At 47.1% G+C, this 25,976-nt stretch overlaps 1 protein-coding gene across 2 annotated transcripts in view; it reads left to right on the forward strand.

Moving 5' to 3' along the window:
- Positions 1-6,953: 6,953 nt before the first annotated feature.
- The window catches only part of PLEKHG1 (pleckstrin homology and RhoGEF domain containing G1), a 288,105-nt gene continuing 269,082 nt past the window's right edge, over positions 6,954-25,976 (forward strand). Inside the window, exon 1 of one of the 2 annotated variants that reach the window (XM_078649385.1) lies at positions 6,954-7,244. In XM_078649385.1, the coding sequence (XP_078505511.1) occupies positions 7,235-7,244 (10 nt within the window). In that variant the 5' untranslated portion in view covers positions 6,954-7,234. The remainder of the gene's footprint in view (positions 7,245-25,976) is intronic. The other variant, XM_078649384.1, reaches the window with a different exon arrangement.

The raw sequence follows: 25,976 nt of genomic DNA on the forward strand, positions 1-25,976 counted from the left end.
ATCGAAGAATACGTACACATGCTGTCCCAATGGGCATGTCCACGAGCTCTCACAATCGAAGAGATCAAGGCGGAAACGGACAATGACGCTGTACTTCAGAAGGTACTGGAAGCCCTACGCCGTGGGACGTGGTAAGGATTCCTCCAAGGCATAACAGGGTGGAATAAAGCAGACAGAACCCGGCTGGGAAGCATGTGGAGAGTCCACGATGAGCTATGCGCTATCGACAGTGTCATGGTACTCCGAGGGTCACGGATTGTTATCCCGGCAGGCCTCCAAGAACCAGCGACAGTCCTTGGGCATGAAGGCCATAAAGGGACCGTGAGAATGAAGTCACGGATGAGGGAAAAGGTGTGGTTCCCTGGCTTAGAAACGGACGTAGACGCAGTTTTGAAGAACTGCCATGCCTGCCAACTCACCAGCAGCCCAGAAGCACCAGCACTGGTGATAACAGAGGATCCGGCGCCCTCTCCATGGTCATGGGTGAGTCCAGACTTCGGGAGCTTCCCCGACGGAAGAGTAAACGCAGTCTTGGTCAACAGTTACACGAAGTACCCCCTTGCAGAAGTCATACCATCCACATAGTTTACTATCTGCAGCCGGTTCTGGAGAAAGCGTTCGCCCTATTTGGTCCACCCCAAGTTGTGAAAACTGACAACGGCCCACCGTTGCCAAGGAGGAGAGTTCAAGGAACTACTCACACAGCTAGGGGTCAAACACGACGCAGCACCCCGCAATGGCCGCAAGCTAACAGCGAGGCAGAACGCTTTATGCGAACACTAAACAAAATCCTCCGAATAGCCGTGGCAGAACAGTCTGATCCTGAAGTGGCCCTTCACAGATTCTTAAGAGAATATTGCAGTACCCCACACTGCACCACGCAGCGGTCGCCGTGGGCACTAATGTTGGCTGGGCCCCGGCGAGACACCATTCCAGTGGCCGACAACTGGGTAACAGAACCCTACAACCCAGTTGACACGCAAACCCGACGAATCACGACCAACAACAGAGCTAGAAGCCGGGGAAGGGTACGACCGGAGTCATAGCACCCGGATGCACCATCCTAGTGCGCCATCGCCGCAGTGGAGGGAAATTCCGCACAATGTATGAGCCGGGACTGTGGACAGTACTGAACATCAACGGAACAGCTCTCACCGCTGCGAAAGGAGGAGAGATCATCACCCGGAACATTTCCTGGTTAGAGCAAGTACAACCGGACAATGCTGACCCATCACTTTCCAGTGGCCCAGGTGAAGACTACCTTCCCAATGGCGGTCTGTCACCGCACTCAGACGACACTACAAGTAGGAGTCCCAAAACCATCACTTCACCCACGGACAGCGGGCAACACAACATCCTGGAAGCTGCGCCAGCCACCAACCCATTAAGAAGCCAACGTGACATGCAACACCGGTACAATTTGAGACCAAACTCCAGGTCGAGTCAGAGACTGGCAGACTTTGCATATCGACTCCTCATTGACATTCCTGTTGGACACTGATTTGGGATGGGATGTAATGGTCCAGTCTTTTACATTGCAGCAGAGACTCCCATAGCCCCGAAGGGCAAACACACAATGTAACACTCTCTGGCCAGGCGTGGCCAGAGGGCTTAACCCCTTGGCCGCGGGGCTGATTCCCCCGCTGCGCTGGGGGCGCGCACAGCGCCCCGGTGCTCATGACGAGGTCAGCTCGTCATGAGCCAGGGTGCTCGTGTGCTCATGACGAGATGAGCTTGTCACGGCCACAACCGTTTCCTTAGAACGCTCAGCACAGCAGGGGAATTAGCCCCGCGTGTGAGTGTTCTAATGGCCATGATGAGCTCAGCTCGTCATGAGCACACGAGCACCGTGGCTCATGACGAGCTGACCTCGTCCTGAGCATGGGAGGGGTTAAATAAACGGGCGGAAGTTGCACAGGACTTCCGGCCCAGACCACCACCTAGACCACCACCTGAGTGTACGTGTATATTGTTAGCAGGGAGTTAGGCCTTGGTTTAACACCACCACCACAGTGTTTTTTTTTTATTGCAAGGGTGTTGCACTCACCCTGGAGGCAGATGCGGGCTGATCTAGGTTGTCTCGCCAGTGGGCTGGGCCTCTGTAGGCAGCTGGCTGCCTCTCACTGGCCCACTGTGCGACGGGTGTAACGTTGAGGTTTCCTGCCTGACATGACCTCACCTTCTCATTCTCTTCTGTTTTCCTTTCTTCAGCAGCATGGCGCTCTGCCTCCACATGGACCGGCTTGCGAGCCATTCTTTAGCCTTCAAGTCATATCGTCCCCCCAAGAACTGCAAGTGCGGGGGTCACTGTGTGTTGGTGCAGCTCACTTCAGGCGGAGGGGGCACCCTGTGCTGGTTGCAGCACTTCACCCCCATTTCTCTGCGTACTCTTCTCTTTCGGTCGGTTGGCGTTCAGGCTCACGGCAGGCGGTGGCTGCAGGGACATGTCTTGCAGCAACGGTCTATATTTCCACCTCAAGGAACAGCAAACTTGCAGCCAGCACTGAGGTGGGATCAGACCCTCTCGTCACTGATGTAAAGTCGTGTGCTCTAGGCCCACATACTTTGTAAATAAGTGTGACAAGGACACATGAGTATGGTTCGTAGAACTGGCTACAAGCATGTGTACACGTACCTGTTTATTGGCAGGGTCACCTGACTGGCTACGCCAGTATTGGATGGGTGTGGGGTAGGCGTACAAACCGCACTCTGGGATTGGCTGGTGAACCAGTACCTGCTGAGACCAGTGCTTCAATTGGACCGGTACTGCCCGGTACGGAGGTGGGTCCGGTGGTGGGAACGGGCGCCATATTGGGAGGAGTCCGAGAGCGCAGGGACCTGTGGCAGCGGTCCAGTCGCTCGAGGCTCCCTCCCATAAAACGATTGGGTGTCTCTTTTCATTCGTGGATTCCGGGTTGGTGGTAGCTGCCCGGCGCCATTTGCTGAGAGACTGCATAGCGGCAGACCTGACTATAATTGCTCTACAATTGCGCTTATCTTAACTAGTATTTTTATTATTGGGCCATATTGTGTTTTTAACCATCACTCTGTCACTCTGTGCAAAGCGGTGATTACTACTGCCACTTGCACGCGCGAGTGCTTTTAAACTTGTATGTGCGTAGGGCGGCTGAATAATAGCGCCACTCGCACTCTCACCTGAACTGCGGCCCCTCTGCCTCGTTCCATCGCGGCTTCTGCCGATTGTGTGGAGGGCGGCTCACTTAACGCGGCTCCTAGTGCCGGTCCGGTGGTGGGAACGGGCGCCATATTGGGAGGAGTCCGAGAGCGCAGGGACCTGTGGCAGCGGTCCAGTCGCTCGAGGCTCCCTCACATAAAACGTAATGTGCTGGAGGGAGCGCAGCGGACGAGCGCAGCGGGCGCGACGGAGGCGCGCCGGAGTCGCGCTAGAGTCAAGCTCGTCTGCGCTCGTCCGCGAGCGTCCGGGGCTAGGGGCTAAGTACCCTGTTGGTCCAGTAGTGTACACTTCCGCGGACTTGTTAGCGTTGCGACCCACTATTACCACATGCCCCCCCGTACCCCTTAATACGGTGAAACGGACATTTCGTTTAGGCATTACTAATCCCATTAATATAGCTATGGACCTTGGCTCTAATTATGCGGTGGTGGAAAGTACGGCTGGCACTATTTGTAATTTTAAATGTGTTTATTTAAACACTCGTTCTATGCCCAAACATCAGATGGACATCTTTTTGCTGCTATCTGATATTAAACCGGATTTACTTTTGTTGTCCGAGACATGGCTTACTCCAGATTCTTTACCGGACATCTTGGCTGCCTTGCCTGCTGAGTATTACATTATGTCTGTGTCACGACCGGCAGGTAAAATTGGGGGCGGGGTGGCCATTATCTCCAATAAGAAACATCAACTGAGACAACTCTCCTCTTTGGATTTACCTAATGTGGAGAACATTGTTGCTAAACTGGATACTGTCAATGGGACACTTGTGGTGGTTTTGTTATACCGCCCGCCCCAAAATATGGCTACGTTTCCTGCTATTTTCGCTGAGCAATTGGCCATGCTGACCACTAATAATTCTAAATTACTTTTGATCGGGGATCTTAATCTCTGGTTTGATGATATACTATTAGACCCCCAAGCAGCTGAAATGAAGGATCTTTTGAGTGACCTGAATTTAATACAACACATAGACACTCAAACTCATCAAAAGGGCCATAGTCTCGATCAAATTTGGTCATTGAACCTACCTATTGATCTTATTGATATTAAACCATGTAGTTGGTCTGATCATTTTATTATTAGTTTCTCTTTTTGTGTTGCGAAAACCCCTCAATTTAAACTGAAGGCTACCAGTCTGACTCGGAAATGGTCCTCTTTGGACATTTCAACTTTCTTAAATTTGTTAAAGTCTACCTTGCCAGAACAGAGTCTGGATGTGGAAATTGCTGACTGTAGGCTTCAAGATTGGCTTAACTCGGCCATTAATGCTTCTGTTCCTCTCACTCGCTTCGATAACTCTCGCGGTGGGGCCGCACATAAGTGGTATACACCGGAGTTGAGGAAACTAAAACTTGAAGTGAGGCAACATGAGAGGACATGGCGCACTAATTACTGCCCTCAAGCAAAAATTGCATACTGTCTAATTCGTAAAGCCTACCAAAAGACACTGCACACTCACAAAACTGATTATTTCTCTTCTAAAATACTCAATGCGACTAATAAATCGAAAGAAATATTCAGGATTGTGACTGAGCTGTGCAATGATGAAAGGACTTCCCCCCCAGTTGTCCCTTCACAATGCCTCTGCAATTCCTTGAATGATTATTTTTATGATAAAATAGTATTGATTAAGGATACTCTATCCAGGCTTCCAGTTTGCATGCCGATAGATGATACCTTTTTTAATCCCCTTACTTTGCATTCCTTTCCTTTAATTACAGACCAAATCCTTTCAGACTTGCTTACCAGAGTTAAATCTGGATCTCCTCAGGATGTCTGTCCTGGATCAGGTCCTTTATTTCAGAACGTACTCAGTCGGTTCGTCTGGGTTCTTTTACAGCTCCTAAAAACATTTCCTTCTGTGGGGTTCCCCAAGGATCTTCCTTGTCCCCTTTATTATTTAATTTGTATATGCGGCCTCTTTTGTTCTCCTTACAACAGTTTAATGTTGATGTATACAACTACGCAGATGATCTGCAGTTGGTCTTTGTCTTAAACTCAGACAATGCGGCTGAGGATTTTCGAGCAACCATGTCCTTTATTCAAAGGTGGATGTCCTTAAACCACCTTAAGCTAAATCCGGGAAAAACTGAGCTCATTCTACCTGGGAAGAGTGAGATCAGTTGGAACCCTTGTTTTTGGCCATCGGACATGGGCTCGCCTCCTAAAAAATCCCGTACAACAAAAAGTTTGGGAGTGACTCTCAGTGAGGATCTCTCCTTGGAAACTCAAGTTGGAACAGTGGTCTCTACGGGGTTTTTCCAGCTGAGGAAGATCAAGAAAATAGCACATCTCCTCACAGGTTTGGCCTTAATTCAAGCAGTCAGTGCTCTCGTCCTTTCTCACATCGATTTTTCAAACGGCCTCTATTTGGGGGCTCCTATCGGCCAGTTGAAAAGATTGCAATATTTGCAAAACCAAGCAGCGAGACTTATTTGTAAAGTCCCGAAGTGGGAATCGATTAGACATGGACTGGAGACCTTGCATTGGCGGCCTGTGGAGCAGAGAGCAATGTTTAAGGTGGGTTGCATTGTGTTTAAGGCTTTGGAGGGCAAGGGTCCCATGTTTCTTAGACAACTGCTGCGTAGATATCAACCTTCGCGCAGCCTGAGATCTGCCCACAAAGACTTACATGAGGTTCCCCGTTTTAAAAGGAAACGTCAGGGAGGCAGCAGTTTCCAATTTTTAGCTGCCTCATTGTGGAATTCACTCCCCCTGACTCTGCGACATAGCAGGGACCTCCTTACCTTTAGGAAGACATTCAAAACTTTTCTTTTTTCTCAGGTTTATTGTAAGTAGCGATTTGTGTCTTTTATATACTGTTGTGTTTGACTCTCCCCAGCGCCAAGAAGCCTTCGGGCGTATGTGCGCTTAACAAATAAAAAATAACATAACATAACATAACATACGGAGTACCAGCACTTTTTTAGTTTGAGAGGGAGAGTGCCGGCACTTCTCAGAAACAAGCAGGTACTCTGCAAGAGTGTACCTGCACTTTTATTTCTCCCTTTCAAGGAGTGGCTGAGACACTAGAACGTGTCCAGCAGGACAGTACACTGAGCAGCGCTTTGGGCCCCGGCACTCATTACTTTACAAATTAACCACTGCTGAGCCCCAGCAAGAATGCCACCACGAGCAATGTAAATTACACTTGCGTAACACCAACACAGCCGATCTCTGCTAAGAAGGGATGCATCTGGGATAGGCGCACCCCTTCGGTATGTTCTGTATTCGTTCTCTCGCTAACAAACTTCCTTCCTAAGCCGGCAGCGTTTCCACCGTGTGATTAATGTGTGTGAATGAAATCACACACACGAAGCAGCTCATGTGGGCCACCTTTGTGTGGGTGGACGATACCTAGGTAGCAACTCAGCTCCCCCACACCTACACACAATGAAAATTAATCAAAATAAAGGGGAGAAAGCCACCCTGCGCCTTTAACGTGTCCCTCGTTGTAATGAATGATGGTGGCAGGGGTTTCCAGAGAGACGAGGCTTTGAAAAGTGGGCACGTCGGGGCGGAGGGCCGCGGTAACAGGCCGCACTCGGTGACATAATGCCGGCCTCCCCGAGGCGCCCTGCGCCCCCGGGCTCAATGTGCGCCATTGTGCGCAACGGGGCAGAAGGGCTTTCAGGGCCGCGAGGGCGGCTGCACAGAGGCGCGGTTTTGTTTCTTTTTGTACGTGCTGCTGCCTCATAAGTAGCCCGTGTGGGGAGGGGGGCTGAGAGTGGGACGTGGGGGGGGAGTTTGAGAGTGGGAGACGCAGGCACCACATCCGAGACCCGTCGGTGCGCCTCGTCGGGCTCCCACGGGGGGGCAGTGCTGGGCTCCTCCTCTGGCCCCTGCAGGGGGAGGGCAGCCCCTAGGCCCCGCCTCCTTCCTCCCAGGCTGCTGCGGACGGACGGCGCTGATCCCGGGACAGCAGCAGGCGCACAGACATGTATGCACTGGCAGCACCGAGGGGGACCTGTCTGCGCCGGGTCTGGACTAAAATAGCCTTTTGGATTATTCTCTGTTTTGCCTGAAGGACAAAAAATGCCTACGGGTGAGTGAGAGTGCGGACTGTTTCTTTCTGCGCGTCTCTGTGGACTAAGGATACATCTTTGCACGCTCAGTTCTGTTAAAAAGTTGCTGGGTGGACGGACCCCTCTAGTTCAACTTGTTTTGTTTAATGTTTTTTTATAACTAATAAACAATTGGAGCCGGAAGATGCGATCACAGGGCACCGAAAATATGTGTCCTCTTTGGAGAGTTCGTGTATGGTCAATCCAAGGGTGGCTTTTGGTGGTGTTTGGAAATGTAAGTTCAAAGGGGGCAAGGTAGCTCCGGCTGGTGTCTGGGTGCAGATCCCAGATTACAGATGTGTCACGTACTCAACCTTGCACCGACGGGTCTTCTGGAGTTCTACAGCCCCTTCCGGCCACATCCTTTCTGCAGACTCGGCGTTCAGAGGCGGTAATTGCGCTTCTGGAGAGAAAGGTTCCCAGAGACGGCCACGCGTTGTGCTTAATGTGTTGATTGCTGCACGCTGCGCTGGGGGGCTGCCTGTGCTGTGGCGCCTGCTTCCAGGGCTGCCTGTGCGGTGGCGCCTGCTTGCAGGGCTCGAGTCTTGTTTTGTCTGGCATCGGTTAGAAAACCTATCTTGCGTTTCTAAAAAATCATTTTTCACGGTACATGCAATGAAAGTAGCCAAGCAAGGTTCCACTTAGTTGGTCGCCTCACTGCCCGTTCTGCTTCTATAATGATTTGGTGTGACATCCCGCGGCGAGGGCTGGGTGGCTTCAGGAAGACCGATGGTTAGGAATGGGAAATGCTTGTTGTATTTATATTTAGCACTGTGTCTATTGTTTGGGGGGGGGGGCTTCCTGCTGCTGCGCACCGAGTGCTGCTGTAGCCTTTCCTCCCAGCATACCCTACCACTGGCAGGCTGTTGTGACATGAGTATCTTTGGCACAGTGTCACAGGTTGTTATGGCTCAGACTAAACGCACTGCCAAGGAAGTTCAAAGGTATGCTTTCACCTGATGCAAGGGTGTGTACAGATAATTGTGTGCTTTGACGGTGTCTGGCAGCAACGCGACGTAATCTCAGTATGTATTTTAGGCTCTGCCAAGCAACAGAAGTATCGCTGCCCTGTGGCATCTGCGGCAAATCCCCTTGGCACCCCCCGCCGGTACAGCGCTTCATTAAATAATGCAACACGTTTCCCGTGCGCCCCAGGGGTGCAGCGCGCGCCGCCTCGCAGCGCTTTGCTGAGTTCGGCAGCAGTTCTAGTTTTAGTGCACTGGACTCTCTTCGAAGGGGACAGCCTCGCCCTCCACCCTATGGTGGCTACAAAATACGTAAGAGGATACTACACAGATAACACGTTTTGTTTCCCCCGAGAGGGCGTTGTAGAGGTCCCAGTGCTGCTGTCATGAATGAAACACATGCATGTGGGTTCGCGGATAAATCTGTGTTTTTTTTTTTTTTTTTTGCTTCTTTTCAGAGTAGCGCACAGTTTTCCTTCACATTCGATAGGTTTGCAGTGAGCTTTGAGGTGCGGTGACCTGGAAATTGAGGCCAATGGAGCGCGGCAGAATTGCGGCTTCTGGAGGCTTCCGCATGCGTCCTTCGTTTTTGTTGACCTCATCTTTACCCCTTCCCTTGATCCACCATTTCTCTCTCCTCCCCGCCTATACACCTCTCACTTTCCCTCTCCCTGCTGTTTTTTCCACTTGTGCATTCCCCCTCCTACTCGCTTGCTTCCCACTCACCGTTCTCTCCTCTTGTTCATTCTCTTACTCTCTCCCTCTGGACTTGTCAGTCCTTTGCCCATCCATTCTCTTCAACTCAGTCCTACCTCTTCTCTATTTAGGTCTCACCTGAGACCGAGCATGGACTGTCTGCAGCGAGACATGTTGTTTGTTATCTTACAGGGGGCTTAGAGCCCGCCCATTGCTTACCATTGGTAGGATTCATTTGTCACTCTCATTTGCTTAATTCTTATTTGTTAACTTTAGGGACTTTTTGTTTCTCTTCTTGTGTCTGTCCCACACCTGGAGCATTGACATATTAGTATGTCTTTCGACGGCTCACATTTTTAGGTGCTACTTTTCTTTTACGCACCTATGAGGGTGCATGTGTTTTCCTGTTGTCTCCCTCTCCTTTTCTGTGCTCCATGTTCCTCTCTCCCTGTGTGTCTCTTGCGTTGCCTTCCCGAATGTGTGCTTTCTACCTGCCAGCTCCACGTTGCAGTACTTTGCTAGTTTGAAACCTCCTCACCCCTGTATTGCTTCTGCCTTCTCTAAAACCCATACCCCTTGTTGATTCTACCCCCCAAAAAGAGCCCTGTTGTGCAGTTTTCTTTTTATTTAGCTAGCCAACTCTTATCAGTAACTAAAATGAAAAAAAGTGGCAGCTTTATACTTTTTTTTTGTTTTACTTTAGCCATGCAGCATTACATTGGGGATGCTGTGCAGTATGGTTAAAACCTTAACAAAGCCATTAATGTCCCAAAGGCAAGACTTATTGGATTTGCCAATGCTTGTTTATGAATGTGACTTATGTAGTGCACACCTCCCATTCTCGACTTCTTCCCGCCTCTCCCCATCGGGACCAGAACACCTGTCTTCTTACTGTGGTTTCTCTGGGCTCTTAGCAGTTACAGACACCTCCGGTCTTAATCAATAGTATTGAACCCTGTGCGATAGACTGTATTTAAAGTCTGTTACATATTTACTTTGGCAACCCTTGCCATTTTTATTTCAGTGAAGTACATTGTCTTATTAAATTTTTTAAAAATACTATTCTTGTCGCAGTCCCACAAACCAGCATGGTTAGGAAGCAGTGACAACATAGGAGAATGTGGTCCATTGTGTCAGCTGGGCGTCATCCCATGTCTCTGGGCCGGCACAGCACAAAGCGCCCTTTCCTGTAGGCACCTCCTTGTTTCCTTGGAGAGTGGAGTGGCTGACATTTGGATGCAGCTAGACTGGCTCACAGACATGAATCAGAAAAAGGCATGCTCAAGTTATCCGATGAATCCATGTCAAGAAGGACGCAGTGCCCCCATTTTTGGGTCTTTGCTTACCAATCTAATGCATTCTGGGAGTTGTAGTTCTGGTTCCCTTCAGTTCAACGAGCACCTGAAAACAATAATCTGTAATCAAGAAGCACACGCTGGAGCTTTGCTTTCTTGGAGACACAAAGCTATTTGGTAACCTTGCACATATCCTGCTACCCACCAAGATTTTGGGATTTTATTTTTATTATTAACCTTGGTGAGAGAGACTCTTCTGTCTCCGGGAGGAGCCTATCCTTTTGAGGGGTACATAATTGAGTCTATCATTGGTTTGATGGTTGCAGGGTGCTCACCTTATTCATTTACTAAACACAGTCCAACCAAATCTTAGAGGGATGAACTGTGTGTGTCGTCTTCCCAGGATGATAGTGTAGGGCTTCCTCCTTTAGGACACCATACCTTCTTTAGAAGCGTTCTCTGTACCATATGACTTTCTCAACATACCTGCAAGGGCGGTGGAAGATGACGACAAGGCATCACTGTTCTGTGCAGCCTTCTTTCTGGCTTTTAGCAATACTTAATCATAGACAGTATACACCTTTAAGCTTCAGGCCTGGGAGGGGTATTAAAGTTCACAAATCCTATAAACAAGCATTAAAGGGGCCTAGAGCCCACCCATTAATTATCATTGGGTTGCTCCAATTTCACTCTTGTCTCTTTGCTTCTTATTGGTCAGAGCCTCCTCATCACCTCAGCTTCCTCCTGGGGCTTTGAGTGTGTCCTTGCCGTAGAGCATGGGCCAAGTACTGCTTCCTGTCTGCAGCCAGCATCCTTCCATTGGCTGCTGGAAACCCTGCCTGGCTTCTTTGTAGTATATTTGGTGGTTGATCTTGACTCTGCAAAATCTGTTCACAGTTCCTATTTCAGCTACGAAACCAAAACACCTAGGACATGGTGCCTTTTTCATTAAGAAAGTTATTACTAAGGGTGGGCGTAGTTCGCGAAGTAGCGCTACGCGAAGTGCACTTCGCGAACTTCACGCAGCACTACGCGAGCTGCGTAGTAGCATGTTCGCAACTGTGCAAGATGCGTTTTCAATGATTGCACAGTGCGGACAAGCATCCGACACTGTGCAAGCATTGAAAACGGCATCTTGCACAGTACGAGCTGTAGTTTTCTGCTGCTCGAGTAGATTATTACTCGAGCGGCAGCTTTCTCAACGCAAACAGGTAGTTTCTCATTGAGAGCGGTCGCGAGCATGCGCAACCACTCACAATGAGAAACCTGACCTCCTCGCGTTGAGAATCTCGCCGGGATGTCATTTTGCTTGCTCGCGGACATGACGTTCAGGACCGCGAACAAGCAAAAAATGACCGCTGCACTACGCTACGCTGCACTACGCATGTTCGCACTGTGCTACGTGCAGCTCGCTTAGTGCGAAGTTGCGAAAACTTCGCAAACTCCGCGAGCGTAGCGTAGTGCTTCGCCCAGGGTTAGTTATTACTTTGTGAACACCGTCTCTGCAGAATTGCCATGAATAATTGATTCCTCATTGCCTTTATGTTTCTCCTGAAGGCTTTCCCTTCTCCCTGCCTTGCCTTACTAAAGCTAAATGCTCTACGTGTACTCCCTTTCACTGTTCTTGATTTTACTTTAAAATATACTTTGATTTGAAATTCAGTTTGGACTGTACATCGTTCATGTACTGTTATTTGAAATTATATTACATTTTGCACTTCTTTTCCGTCTTTCCTAAGGAAGGTCTTCTGCTTGGCATTACTTGATCCTGTATAAGGCAAGCGAATGGTTGTGGTGAATTAAAGGGAGCTTACTGAGTGTTGTTCTGCTTGTCTTTGTGTGGATTCTTAGGCCTCCCTGTAGATTAATGACCTTGGTTGAAGCAGAAAACCCCCCACCACCTTTTCCTCTTCCAGACCCAGCACAGGCCATGTCAAAGCCTTCCATGACCATGGGGCCCCCTCGTGCCATCCTCTGTCTTGCATCGCCATTAACTGTTGCTTTTTGCAGAAGTACCCAATAGATCTTCTCTGAAAAGCCCTAGCAATACTCTGAAATAAGGGTGATCATCAGAAAAAAGTAATGAATGGGAAATGAATTTGACTTGGTGCCAGACGGTAAAATAAAAATAATGCAACAACTGCAGTGTGGAGGCCATAACAGCACATCAACTCAGTGCAGTTGGTAAATCCGGGACACAAGCAAAGGTCGAGAGCCACATAGGCGGCAATCTCATGCCTTGGATTTCTCACACCAGCAGTAGGAGGACCACCTCAATCCAGGTCATTATGGACATTGCCTCCAGTCCTGAACTTTTCACCTACCAACCACTGATTTTGTATGATCAGTTGGATCAAAGGAAGCAAAACAAGACTATAACACCAAGAAACATAAGGTTGTGATACAAAAGTCCAGGTCAAGAAACGGTATGTGTAATGACATGGCGTCAGGCGGTCACTCTAACAACAGAACTAAACATCCAGGTGTTGAAAGAAATAGTATCTGTACAAAGTATTGGAAAAAACCATTAAGGACATCCTTGCAGGCCAGGTACAAGAGTGTACAGTTTTTTTTTTGTTTGGCGGCGATGGAGAGGTGGCCTTATCATTTGTGAGATTTATGTTTTTAAAGACATCAAAAACGGCTACAAACTCCCATCATATCATACTCGTTTTGTATGCAAGTCCCTCAAACAGTTTATGTTGTGATTAGGGTGACCATTCACCCCACGTCGTCATGGAGATACTGTTCACTCCTGGGCAATTGTGTTGTATCCTGATACCTTATGTATTTTTGTCTTTGTTTGCTTTCATTTACCTAATTTAAATAACACTGCACACCAGAAGGCAACGATTTGTAAGTGGACAACTCTGGTCTGAAAACGGTGTCCATCATGACAGGAGTGAGGTGGCCACCCTACCTGCGCCAGATAAAAAACTGATAACCACAAAGCTGTCGGCTGGCCCCATGCCATAAGGGTGGTTTTCAGTCAACCATGGTTTTTCAGCCAAAGCTCTAAACCTGCTGGGATCTGTGTGCCTACCCTTACAGTGGGGGGCATTTTACTACAAGTTCAGCATGTCTCATGCTTGTAGCCAAAACAAGCATTAGAGGAAAGCGGAGTGGCTTTGTATCGTGGAGTGGAGTAGAGGGGCTGTGGAGTGTCGACGAGCAGGGTGGTGTTTTGTAGAGTGTTGTGGAGTGGAGTTGAGTAGATTTGAGTGCCGTAGAGTGGAGTGGTGTATAGTGTCAGGCATAGAATGGCATACATTAGAGTATGGAGAAGGAAAAGACTTTGAGGAAGAGGAAGGAGAGGAAGTGTGGGGGAGTGTGGCTCAATGGTTAGAGCGGCAGACCCTGATGCAGAGTTCTGGCCAGGGACCAGGGTTCGATTCCCGCCTCGGCGGGGTCTTGGGCTCAATTTCCTCAGACCTGTTAATTCTCGCCTCGGTGCCTATTCTAATCATGGGCCCCACGCTGCAACTCTGGGCAATAGCTTGCTTAGCCTCCACACCGGCTCCAACAGCGCTAAGGATGCCTGGCTTCACCCTAGGGGTGCCCAGGAGTGGACACTTCACAGGGAAAGCTAGGAGGGGTTCCACAGCGGTATGAGTATCAGCGCCAGGAAGCTGAATAGGCGACACCGCAAGGTGACCGTCTGGTGACGGTGCGCTCTATAAGTACCATGGCATTTACATTTACATGTGTGAGAGACGGAGGATTTCAGAAGGACGTTGGGATAAAAACGGTGTAAGTGTCTAACACTCAGAGACTGCAGAAGAAAGTGGCGTGAAGTGGAGCACATGAGTGAGTGAGACACTCTGGGGACCATCACCCCTTCCACAGACCTTAATGATGTCTTAACTAAGTGAAAATCTGGATAGACTGCCACCAGAAAATTCATCAAATGAACACGGGCAAACGTAATTTCTGGTGCTAAAATGCCTTCATGCAGGGGCACAAAACCAAGCTTGGACCCACACTTTACCGCCCGCCCATACTCACTACCTACCCCGATCTTGCCTCCACCGACTGCTGCATGCTTGCTCACCTTCATTATATATGTCTTTATACCTAGGAAATATTTACACCTATTGAACACCTCACATACTTTTCTCCTTTCTTTAATTGGGTAATTCAGGCACAAAAGTCACATAAGTAATACACCTTTTATGGAAAAACTAATCTGAATAATGTTTTCAGAGCTCTTAATTTTCCCTAGGTAAGTCACCAATGCAGGTTTTTTCATTGCATTCTGGGACTTGTGTTCCTGATTTTAGTGTGCTAAAGTTTTTTTCTATCGGGGATAAACTAGATTTTAAATCCTAGAATGCTAAATGGGACCCTGATTAGAACCGTTTCTCAGGCATAGACAAAGGAAACTCAATAGTTATGTGATTTGGCAATTGGAAGCCTAGATTGCGCTACCGGTGACTACTGGAGGTTTATCCAGAGAAAATTTAAGGGGAAGTTGGACCTTGACAAGGACATTGTATATGCAGCATTGTTTGTGTAGCACTCGTTTTAGGTTTGGACTTCACATTCGGACCTCATGGTATGAGTTTTTATGTAAACCACAAAACTGTGCATTACCCTGCCTTTATTTGCTATGATTTTGTTAGGATCTCGTATGTAATTCATCTCATGTATACGAGATTTTGTGTCTTTTACTTTACATTTTCTTTCTTTCTTTCTACCCTTCCTTTATTTCTTCTTCAATAAAACTGATTTGAATTAAAAAAAAGAAAATGTAAGGGGAAGTGTTTGGTAGCCTTATTCAAGACCTGCTCGTTTATGGGAGATTTCCTACGATTTCTTCTTGCTTTTGCTACAAACTACTGCCATCTGTTGAATGGGGCACTTAGACGCTCAGTATCTTGCAGTTCTGATCCCAAAGAGGGATTAAATATAATCGACGAATGCAAATCTCGTTGCACCCACATGCAGGCAATATTACTAAAGTGTGTCTGCCTGCCAGTGCCCACTGCTGCCTCACCATGCATGCTGCTTGCATCATACTGCGCCATGTGCAGTCATCTTATTCTGCTGACAAATCTCTCGGTGTGAGAAATTGCTCTTAACAAATGCCTGCCGGGCCTGTGAGGGTGGAGTGAGAAACTCCTGACCTTTCTACCTTTGTTAGGCTGACCATGACCCGCCCTGCCCACAAGAGGCTTGTCTCGTGCAGCCAGGGCTGGAGGTCAGCGCGGAGGACTTGCACTTGTCCCAAGTGAAGTGACCCTGCCTGCACCAAGGCCTTCCAAGCTCCGCGTACCACGTGACTCTATGTTAAATCGGGTGCTCTTATTTCGCAACAAAGATGCATCCTGGGAGTCGTAGTTCAAACTTCCGATTGACCATAGTTTGTAATGGAAATCGAAACCAATGGCTGGGAACGTGCAAAGGCCTGCGGCGTGCAATCGGTCAGACTCGTGTTGCAGCGCTGGCCAGTGAAAGCTGCTCGGGAGCAGACCATGGCAGGGAAGGAACACAACATTTGCAGGTACAAGGAGCGTCTTTGTCTTTTTTCCGGAAAGTTCAAAGGAATTCTTCCTTTAAAGACAAACATCTGTTCCGCAGCCTCGTTTTTATGAGCTCTGTTATGCTTCTTTTGGTTGAATTGGTTGAAAGTGGAGTGTAGCTCAGCAGGTGTGTAGCACCCGAGGCGCCTCAGCTAAATGTTACAAGTTCTAATTCGAGGACACTCAGTAATTGAAGTCGAAGAGCCCCAACTACATTGTCTGCCACGATTACACGCCGAGTCAAGAGGTGAGCTTCGGGGTCATTTCGAAAAAAAACATACATGATGCCTAGGCTACTTTGTGGCTTTTTGGACGTCTGGTACTCCATAACAAACCGATAGAAGTTCATTTTCATACAGGTTGCTGTTTGCCAGGAAAGTAAGATTGTGTTGAGAAGGAGATTGTGTGTTTTGACTGGTTAGCAGAAGCCTCCGTTTTACCACTTTCCAGCCCCTTGCTTTCCTTTAAAAAACCAAATGCATTCTGGGATTTGTAGTTTTGGTCCATTGAACAGAGCAATTTGAACAGAACCTTTTGAAAACAATGTCTAGATAAAGGAACGCACATAACTGGGGCATGGGGTCCCTGTTGTCATGGAGCTGTCTGGTAATTCTGGTGCAGATGAACTGTGTAGACGGGGCATTATGCCTAATGTGTCTCGGTCACATGGCGCTGTGGGCTCTACTGCTTCCTGGCTGCTGAAGGAACGCTTGCTTAGGGTGCAAAGTGCAACGCACGAATGGATTAATAAATAGAGCCGTTTGTGCAGTGCGGCTCAGCAATCAGAAATCAGCTTTCATGAACAGTTGTGTAGGATTATGAGAGGGTGGTAAAGGGTCCTCGCAGGGGGATGAATTACGATTTGAGCTGACTCTAGTAGAATCCCAGAACGTCAAGGCAGCCACGGGTAGGGCTCTCCCTTTCCACCCCTCCCATCCGTGGCTAAAACGTTTCATCGTTTCCAACTTTACCCCTGCCTACTCCGTTCTTTGCCTATTTAGGGCTTTTTGAGTTCACTTGCTAGTTTTTGTTCAGCCCGTCATTTTTGCTGGTTTAGTCCATGCGACAACATTCACTGTGTAAACTGCAACCGAGGACCCAGTGTATTTGTCTATGCCCCCAGACACAAAATGTACCTTATTAATTCAGATTTAGTCTCCGTGGGGCCATTCTTGTGTTGGGAAGGACAGCATGAAACATGTGCACCCTTGCACCCAGAGGGATATAGGTTGCCCCTTCTTTTATAGTCATGACAATGACACATGAAGACATTGGCCAGTTGTTTCTACTCGTTCCTCGTCCATGCTCAACACGAAAGGACGCTATATTGTATGGATGCGATAAGCAGAGATCTAGGGGTTCATGGTCACGGACAAGACTTGCGGCAGGGCGAAGCGTTCACCATCCAAGGGAAGACAGATAAAAGTGATACACCAAGCGATTTATTCAGAGTTCCCCACCCACTCAGACTTTCCTCTCCATCGCAGTCTATTTCTGTTGATTTCCTTAAGAAATACGTATGCCAACATGAGGAAATTTGAGGGATTTTTGAAGGAACGTGCCATGGAAGACTTCAGTTCAGAGCTCCTAGATAACCTCTTATTAATTCTCACTGTGGTTGCTAACCTTGTAGAATGTAACAGATATTCGCTGTCTCTGCGACCTCAACCACACATCTTTGTGGAGAAGTGTGGCTCAATGGTTAGAGCGGCAGACCCTGATGCAGAGGTCTGGCCTGGGACCAGGGTTTAATTCCCGCCTCGGCGGCTCTTGGACTCAATTTCCCGGACCTGATAATTCTCGCCTCGGTGCCTAGTCTAATCATGGGTCCCACTCTGTGACTCTGGGCAATAGCTTGCTTAATCTCCACAACGGCCCCAGCAGTGCTTGGATGCCTGGCATCATCTTGGGGGTTCCCAGGAGTGGACATTTCACAGGAAAGCCAGGATGGGTTCCACAGCGGTATGAATACAGCGCTAGGAGTGTGCTATATAAATACTATACATTTACATTTACATCTTTGGAAAAATATTATGTACGCCAAGTCTCTAAGGAATGTGGTTGTGTAGCTAGGAAATAGCTTTATAAACCTGCTTCTCCAGGGCTGCTTGCAGATATTGGTAGTACCAAGATCAACTGGTGGAAGCTGTCATCTTCTGCTTTGAAATACAAAATCCAGAAAGTCCAGGCACAGCACTAATCACCATAGGGATAAACCGATGGTTGGTTGCACTTCTACCGATAAGCCCTTACCTGCCACATAGAAGGGATCAGATTTACTTCGTAGTGCTGTGCTGTCATCAAAGTTCCTGACTCGGAGTCCGGTAGTCTAAAACCTTGTGAGGTTAGGTGGGTCTCCACTACTAGGCCCAGTACCCTATTTCCAGGGATGTTGAACTCGGGAGCAGGTGGCACTTTGGCAGCCAGGGCCCAGAGCTATTGGCAAGACCACTACCAGTAGTGTGTCTTGAGTGTAGCCAGCCTGGACTACAGAAGTGACCAACAGGTATCTGCTGTCTCTCCTTGCACAAAGCAACGCAGCTGTGCTGGTGCCGGGAGGTGGCCTTGGAAACGGGGCCGGAATTCTGCGATTCCAGCCTAAACCTGGCTGGAAGCACACAGGATGACTCCAGGGATGGGGCCATGGTCCTCTGGCCTGGCCCGCCCCTGGTCACCAAATACACATTAAAAAGTAAAGTAAAAGTAAAGTCCACATTTGTAAAGCGCACAATCACCCGTAAGGGTCTCTAGGCGCTGGGGGGCCGTCGGGAAGATTAAGCGAGCTATTGCCCAGAGTCACATGGTGCTGGGCTGACCTGCCGCCGGAGCCGGGGATCGAACCGTGGTCCCCAGATTCCAGCGTCAGTCGCCCTGGCCGCGGCACCACACCTCTTCCATTGAGGGGATTGGGGGCTTCCCTTGCAGGGTTTACCCCCAGCTGGTGGGTTCAGAATCCGCGGTCAGGGCTCCAGGTGGTTTTTCTGCGCCGGGAGCACTCTCAGGGAAAATGAAGCGCTCGCCACACACTTTGTCAGACAATCTAGCTCTCAAACCACACATATTTAGTCTGAGGTGCTCAACACACACTGTATTTAGAGTAAAGTGCCTAACTCACACTCCGCAAATGGCAGCCAATAGCGATCAGGGAATCCATTAGGTCTCTGGGATTCCAGATGAGCAGGGAGGGGGAGCAAGTCAACCAACCCCTGGAGAACACTGAGGTCACAAGGGGGGCAGCAGGCCGCACATTGGAAAATTGCAAAGTAGCAGTCCTTCTTTCAGCCCAACAATCAGTAGGCAGCAGATCAGCACAACAAAGCAGGTAGTCCAAACTGGCGATTCCTCCTGGAAGCACAGCAGTCCTCTCACAGTGTGCAGAATGTAGAGCCAGCAGTGCCTGGTTACAAGTCCCACACAGTGTCTAAAACATGGGGTCAGAGCCCCTGTACTTATACTCAAAATTTCTTTGATCTGGGACAACTTCAAAAACAAACCTTACAAGTGCACAACACTCCCTTTCAATTACAATTCTGGCTCCAGTCGTTCAGTAGGGGTTAAATGAGCCCTTGTTGTGAGGGCAGCACACAGCATATTGTAAGTATGCCCCGCCTCCCTCTCTCCCAACCCAGGAAGACTATAGGTATACAGATGAATGCAGATGCTTCTCTTTTCACACCCACCCCTTCCTGTTCTGGCTGTCTGGAAAGTATGCACAGCATGTAGCTGTCACCCAGGCCTCCCAGACATGGATTAGAAGTAAGGCTGCAAAGCACATACAGCTAGATTCATCAAAGACCCGTTTTGCGAGTCTTTAATAGCGATTCATAAGGAATCGCTATTACAGACTCGCAAAACGGGATTCATGTAGGAATCGCAATATTTATTGCGATTCCTACAGCTTCCTTATTTGCGATTAGCAATTTGCTAATCGCAAATAAGGATGCGAATCCAAGGGTGCCAGGGGTGTCCAAAGGACACCCTGTAGCACCCCATAAATGCAAATTTACACAGGTGTTACACACACACATGTCCTTTGGACATGTGTGTGCGCAACATGCAATTGAGAAAAATGCACTAAAGTGTTTTCTTCTATTTTTTCGCTAATTACCACGAAGTCAGACTTCGTGGTAAATAGCGGCCAAAAATTGCGAATTCGCAATTAAAAATTGGTTAATGAATTGCATTTAAGGAATCTCAAATAGAGATTTCTTAAATGCAATTCCTCGCAAATATGCGATTTCGCAAATAGCGATTTTTGCATTTGGGATGATGAATCCCAAATGCAAAAATTGCCCTTTGCAAGACGAATTTTCTTTCATGAATCTACCTGTATGAGCTATAAGCACAGGGAAATGCTCAGGTTCTAAAAGTGATACCAAAGGGGATGATGGACGGAGCGTTTGAGCAAATCAAACATTCCCCCCCAGTCAACTGATCTGGATTGAATCCATCATCATTCTTTAGCTCACTCTGCCACCCCAGTTCAGACATGGCCATATGCAAATCAGTCTGATCATGTGCCTCATGGGAACAGTCCAGCCCGAACTGCCAAGCCATGTCTTCCTTGGACCGGGAACAAGCTTCCTGGGACCGGTTTCAGGGTAACATCCCTCCTCAGCCGGGCTAGCTGTAATCCAGTGTCAAGGTGAGCAAGGGACCCAATGTCTAAGCATACCCTGCCAACTTAGGGCAAGCAAAGCAAACTCTCGGAAACCTTTCCCAGGATGCTCACTGTAGCAATACATTTTGCAAACACCTGAAACCCTGGCTTTTCCCATTAAGTTCTTGTTCTCTGGTCCTCTCTGCAGCGCTGGGACGCCTCCGGGTAGCCATGCGCTATAATAAATCCAAATATCTCATGAGTTGTTGGAAATCTTGTCTATTCTGAACAAGATCTGCTCCCGTTAACAGCCAGATGCATCATTCACATGCAGCCATTCTGTGAAGTATCCTCGATGCAGATATCATGAGCATGCTTCACAGAGCCAACAAGCAGATTGAATGTGTGTTGTGGTTATTTTTTTAGGTAAACGGTACAAATGATTACTGTGATTTATTTATTTTTTTTGTGCAAAACTTAATGTAGTTTGGCAAGCTGGAATTGAAGACTCCTCTCTGCTGGTGGGAAGGAAACTTGAGGTCACATGGAGACTGCCTCTATTTCCGCTCCTTTGTAGACAAATGTCAGGAAATATAGGCCCATCAGGAGAAGCAGTTTTATCCCACCAAAACAGAGTACCAGCAAGAATACCCGCAACATTTTTGTCTTGGTTATTTATATGTACAATTTATATGTGCACTCCTTGGAAAAACATCAGCGGGTGCAAAACGTGTCAACTGAGAGGAGCTGTTAAAAAAAATATATATATATATATCTGTCTAGGTTGGAAGGAAAAAAACATATTACTGGTATGAAATGAATACTGCATGAAGTTTTGACCACTTTGTTGTCAATCGATGAGAAAGGGAAGAGTAAAATACGACTGGAAAACCAATACACAGTGCTTGGGTACATTTGTCTGTCTTGCGAGTGCACAGGAAAATAGTTAAATTTGATGCCAATTTCTGCAGCACTTCCTTGAACATATCTCGAGCTGACCTACTCCACGGTGGATTTGTTTTGTTTAATGTTTTAGCATTTTTGTTTAACTAAGGAGTTTCATATAAAGATTTTTGTCATATTATAATTGAAGGGTAATGTCATTGTTTAGATGTTCTTGTATTGTAGCCTTTCTGTAGCACTTTCAGACTCTTGGTGAAGGTAACCCTCCGCGTTGTCCAGTTTTAGAGGAAGCTGCTACTCCATTGTGAAAGTCTGGAAGAGGGTGTTGGTTGAGGTGTCGCTATAAAATGTGGGTTGTGGTGTCGTAGGTGAAGCCCAGAGATGTTCTTCAGGCTTGATGCAGCGGCATGTAACCGCAACTTACTCACAACGCATTGTGCGAAAGTAGCGTAAGGGACAGTTTTGCACACTTTATATACAAACCAGAGTGACCTGTTTAGAGAGGTAACATTTTTAATTTATTTTAAATCGCATTCAGATGTATTTTATTTTATGTTTTACTTTATTTTAATACCCACTATGAACTATAGTACTTAAAATCCATTACAGGTTTGTTTTATAGTTCGCCTTGAACACACAAAGACAATAATACTGATGTGGAAGACCAAAGGGTTTTATTTTCAACTCAAAAAATAAAAAACTGAATGGAATTTAAAAAGAGAGGTCGAATTATTACTTTTTCGAACAATAACGTCTTTAGTGCCAATCTGAAATGAACTCTAGATGCCTGGTGGTGCTCCCTTTTATGTCTTTGGGAGTGTGCTCTATAGCTTCATGTTTGGTTTTTAAGCAAATATTATCATATTACTCCCCAAACAATTAGATTTTTGTGCTGGCGATGACACCTGGTTTTGTTCTTACTTTGAAGTACCCAGGGGCGGCTCTAGGCTCATGGCAGCCCTGGGCAGGGAGCGTAGGTAGGGGGGCCCCTGGAGGAACCGTTAGGGGGCCCCTGGAGGAACGCAGGCGTGGAGGCCAGTAAAGAGGGGGGTCAGGGTGTTTGGAAGTGGAACAGAGCCGGATGCCGCCAAATCCCTGCCAGGGGCCGCTACTCAAATATGTATCCATCCTCAGAGGATTATTATATTAAGGATATATATATTGGTGTGGTGGCCCCTGGGGTTTGGTGGCCCTGTGCAGGTGTACAGCTTGCACATGCCTAAGGCCGCCCCTGGAAGTACCTGTACAGTACAGTACTTAACTGATGTTGTTCCAGCAGGCATTTGTCTAATTGGGAATGGGGACGCAGGATAGGATAAATCGTCTCATTTTCTTGGCGGTTGTGTATGTACCCATGTATTTTATGTTTGTATAGTGCAAACCTAAACAATTAACAGTGGAGCTCTTTAGAGGATCAATATAAGAATTCTGAACAATAAAGTGCTCCGGGCATGCAGGTTTGCTTGGGAGATATGTTTGTTACCTGTGATGTGTGTATTTGGTGCAATGAGAGTGGTTTCATGCCGCTTCAGTCGTGTCTTTGCTCGATGAGAGAAGTTCTGTTGCCCCACACACCTACAGCACACCTACAGCAGTAGAAGCGGTGACTGCGTATTGTGTCAATGCCCGCAGTGTGTCATTTAAATACCTATGGCACTGCAGAGGGTTATTAATACACTACTCTGCAGATTCGGTAAGTCACTGTGTCCTCCAAAAGAGAATGATTCACTGTCCACGTCCTGCTAAGGAACTGCTTCCTTGCACAATCTCAACTCCTCCTTTCTCTATTTCTGTTCCATCCCCTGCGGTATTAGTAAAACGCTGCCCCCATCAGCAGATAATCTGCGCGGCTCTCTGCACTGCTTGGCGAGGTGGATAACACAAACTACACTACTGAGGAGGGTTTCTTACTCTACAGCTCTGAGTCCTATCGCCTTTCACCAGCACTAAATTCACATCCTAAATTGGAATAAAAAATGTTGAGGGTCACTTCGTGGTGTGCAGTCTACAAAATAACTTGCAGAGCAGGATTACGTTTCGTTAGCTATTTGTGCTTTTGGCCGTGTCCCTTGGGTCTCAAAGTGTCGGTGATAGCGGATGTTGGTCGTTGTCACCCAGAATGAGGTGCATGTGTCTTCGGTACTGTAACAGGTTATCGTGGTTGAAGTATCGGCCAACACATATATTGTGATGATAATATCGACTGCAAAATAATGTCACGGTGGAGCTAATAATACACTTGAAAAGTCAATATCATGGTTCTAATACATATGTTTAGGTCCGTAAGGTAACATATAGCCATGTTTCCTTTCTTCAGTGCTTCTTCTTAAGTACTCTTCCATTGGCATGGAGGCAACAGCGTAATTAGATGGATATCATCAATGGAACTTCTACTGATGATGTACCCTGGATCCATCAGACCAGTGGCGTTACTATACAAAATCCATATAAACAGATAAACGTTTAATTATTGTGCAATTAAAACCCATCTCCCTCCAAGAGATGACAAAATACATTAATGGTAACCTAGTTTACATTGTCCATCTCAAACATTTAATAAATTCTTCTCCACCTTGGCCGCTTTTTCTAGATCATGCACATAAATTCACCTAGCAGGACTTCTCACCAAATTACAATATATTATTTCAATATTCTTTACCTTTTTGTCCAAACAGAATACCGTAAGTGTGTTTCTTGATTGACACAAACCATGCCCTTCCCAATGTTCTCCTGCACATCTCCTGTCTCTTGCACAGGCTGTGAAGGCAGGGCCCTTATTTTGCCAACCTTATTGCAGAAGTGATATATTGATTCATTGCAAACTCTTATTCTGTGTCACTCCTTGGCAAGCAAAACGGTATCTTAGTACACTGGTCTTGGTGGCCTTCATGCTCCAAGTGGGTAATCCTTTTCCATAATGTTTGTGGTGGAAGGCGCTTATTTATTGTCATGATTTCAACTTTTCTTCAAGTTAGAGGAGTAGTTTGGGTTTGTTAAGGGTGAGCTATGTCCTCGTGTTTGGGCCACCATCTAGGAATGTACTCCTTCCTTTTGATCAAAGCAAAATCCTCTTCCCTGGCTTCATTCTTTCATCCTAACTAAATGTCTGGCATTAAGGCAAATCACCATCAATGTGTTCAGTGTCCTCATAAATTTCATCTGTTCAAAGAACTTCCTTGTCTGTTTTTCATTAAAGGATTTCGTGACATAGAAACAACATTTTCCAAACCAGTCACAAGTTTACACAGAATGTTTGTAATCTTGTAACAGTGTCATTCTTGAAACCGTTTTCTTTGTTTTATCGAGAGTTTGTTTACCAGTATGTAAATAAATCATAGGTTTGTTGCCATTGTAGCTAGTACATTGTAACAGTACATTTTCTGGGGCTACAAAAGGAGCCCTAGAAAATATACTGTTTGCCACTGGCACAGTAACAGCTCTGCCATGTATCTCTGATTGACCCTTCCGTGCACAGGAAGTTTAATATTCATATTGTGGCACTCTCCTGATCCTGGGAGTTAGAAACACTATTGCCCTCCTTTGTGAAGCGTTGTTTATGGTTTACAGTGTTTCCTGACCAGCTGTTCCTCCAGTTGGTTTGTTTAGTTCTTCTGCAATGTAGCCCATAGGTTTCTGAAGCTTTTTTTGTGGGTTGTAACTAAGTCTCGTGGAATCTATGCTCCTGAGCCATGACACGTGCAGTGAGCCTTAATCCCATCCTCGTCGCCACTGTTCTACAGGATGAGGTTGTGCGGTTTTCATATTGAGCACAACCCAGTTTTGAAACACGTCCACTTGCAGAGAGGCAACAGCTCACCTGGATAACTTTCTACGGTGGATATTCCTCTGAAGTGTTGTGCGTGTCTGTGCATTGCTATACACACTACAAAGACCACACATTTCCACTTATAACTTAATTACAAACGCGTGCTATATGAACAATGCTGATGCTGTGCACAAACATGCATTAGCTATTGCAGCAGTCTCCTACCACTTGCACTAAAATACTACAGATTGTGGGGCAGACAAAAAGCCATGACTTCATTATCCTTCATGCTGTTTGTACATTAAAGCTTGTGCCGGGTCAATCCATTGACTCGAAGGGAAGCCAAGGGGTTGCAACAGTAGGGTTAGAACAGAGGCCTGCAATTTTGAGAACACTTTGTGCTTTGCTCTAAAACAGCCCAGTGGGTTAGTGGACCTACACCAGGGAAGTTCCTGGCACAGGTTTTTGTCTTGTCTGGCCAGGTCAGCATCTTTTGTTTCCGTGGTTGAGAAAACAGTTCCCATTAAGTTAGTTAATGGTCCCACTAAGAACCAAATAATCTGCACAATGTGCAGGTAATATATTGTATACTGTAGGCAGACCTTGACGGGCAATGGCGTTTCACTGTTTCTTGGATCTAAAACACTCGAGTAGCTTTTTTGGCAGCTAATCATGACTGTCTATTTATTAATTTATTCTTTACAACTGTTTTCGAGTCCTCGGGAAAATGTTTTCCCCCAGGTGTTCCCACGGCAGGTTAAATGAGTCTGCTCTGTCCATTGAGAGTACTGATTAGGAGTTGGTCTGGGCCTGTGTCCAGTCATGAGGCTTGGTGGAACCATTTGCTCAAAGTAGTTGGATGTCAGCATTTCCAGATGTGGGTACAGCACCGCTACCAGAGAGTTAGGATGGAAAGGAAACCAGGCCTTGTTGGCGGAATGTGCCTTCCCACAGAGGAAGTGTTGA

Source organism: Lissotriton helveticus, chromosome 6 (assembly GCF_964261635.1).
Source record: "Lissotriton helveticus chromosome 6, aLisHel1.1, whole genome shotgun sequence".
Classification (NCBI taxonomy): Eukaryota; Metazoa; Chordata; class Amphibia; order Caudata; family Salamandridae; genus Lissotriton; species Lissotriton helveticus.